The 1,024-nt window shown below is 36.7% G+C and overlaps 1 protein-coding gene across 1 annotated transcript in view; it reads left to right on the top strand.

Annotated features, from left to right (window-relative positions):
• The window catches only part of LOC146454217 (uncharacterized), a 1,826-nt gene extending 1,415 nt beyond the window's left edge, over positions 1-411 (top strand). The window contains exon 1 of the mRNA XM_085095725.1: positions 1-411. This exon is cut by the window's left edge and continues 1,415 nt beyond it. Within this exon, the coding sequence (XP_084951851.1) occupies positions 1-411 (411 nt within the window).
• The last annotated feature ends 613 nt before the right edge of the window (positions 412-1,024 follow it).

The following is a 1,024-nucleotide window of genomic DNA, read 5'->3' on the forward strand; positions in this document are numbered from 1 at the left end:
TTTTTCAGCAGCTTGTTTGACACCAAAACTATGGAGGTCGATAAAATTCGCCTGGCAGACAGCTTCAAGACCTGGTTGGCCTGCACCAAATGCAACAAACAAATTAGTGACCTAACCTCAACTAATGTCAACCTGATGAAATGTCCCACCTGCGGCGTGGTACAACCTGCGTCTTCGTGTTCAATTAGCGCCTCAATTCGCATTGCGGTGCGCGATGACAAAAACCACGAACTCATCTGGTTGAAAGTCTTTAGCCCAGCGCTGAAAACCATGATGGAGCAGTTATCCTCTGACGTCACTCTAGAATCTCCAGAGGACGAAGTGTACAACCACCTCTTCGAATTGGAAAACTTTGCCATTGAATACAATGAGAGATCAGCCATTGTTAAGGACATTCGCTTTAAATCATAGTGTTGCTCAACAATCCATGTGAACATGAACATTATCTGGACATGCTTAATTTGTGTTTTTAAAGTTACCTTGTTTTTGCAAATTTCGAGAACAATCTTAGATGCCATTGAGTACAATGAAAGATCAGCCATCGTTAAAGACATTCCCTTTAAATCATAGTGTTGATCAACAATTCATGTGAACATGAACATTATCTGGACATGCTTAATTTGTGTTTTTGAAGTTGCCTTGTTTTTGCAAATTTCGAGAACAATCTTAGATGAAATCAACTTCTGTCTATTATGAGGCGTTTGTCTTTTGATTACAAAAAAGAAGAATTATGTTACTAATTAACGGATGATAATATTGAACCTTGATTTCGGGATTTGTTATTGATTTCAATGAAACATCACTCATTGTAAAAGCCGTTCAGTTTAAATCATCGTTTTTTTCTTGTAATGTTTTTATGAAGAAGAACATTATATGAACATCTTTAATTGGTGTTTTTCAAGTTCTTTTTGCAAGCAGGCATTATCAAAGTTTTTGACGCCACTTTGATGAGTAGCTAAACATGCTTGAAGCAACAGTGTTTGTATAGAAATCTGATGTCAAATAATTTTCATATAACATCGCT

This window comes from Pavona decussata, unplaced genomic scaffold (genome assembly GCF_977016875.1).
Source record: "Pavona decussata unplaced genomic scaffold, jaPavDecu1.1 SCAFFOLD_309, whole genome shotgun sequence".
NCBI lineage: Eukaryota > Metazoa > Cnidaria > Anthozoa > Scleractinia > Agariciidae > Pavona > Pavona decussata.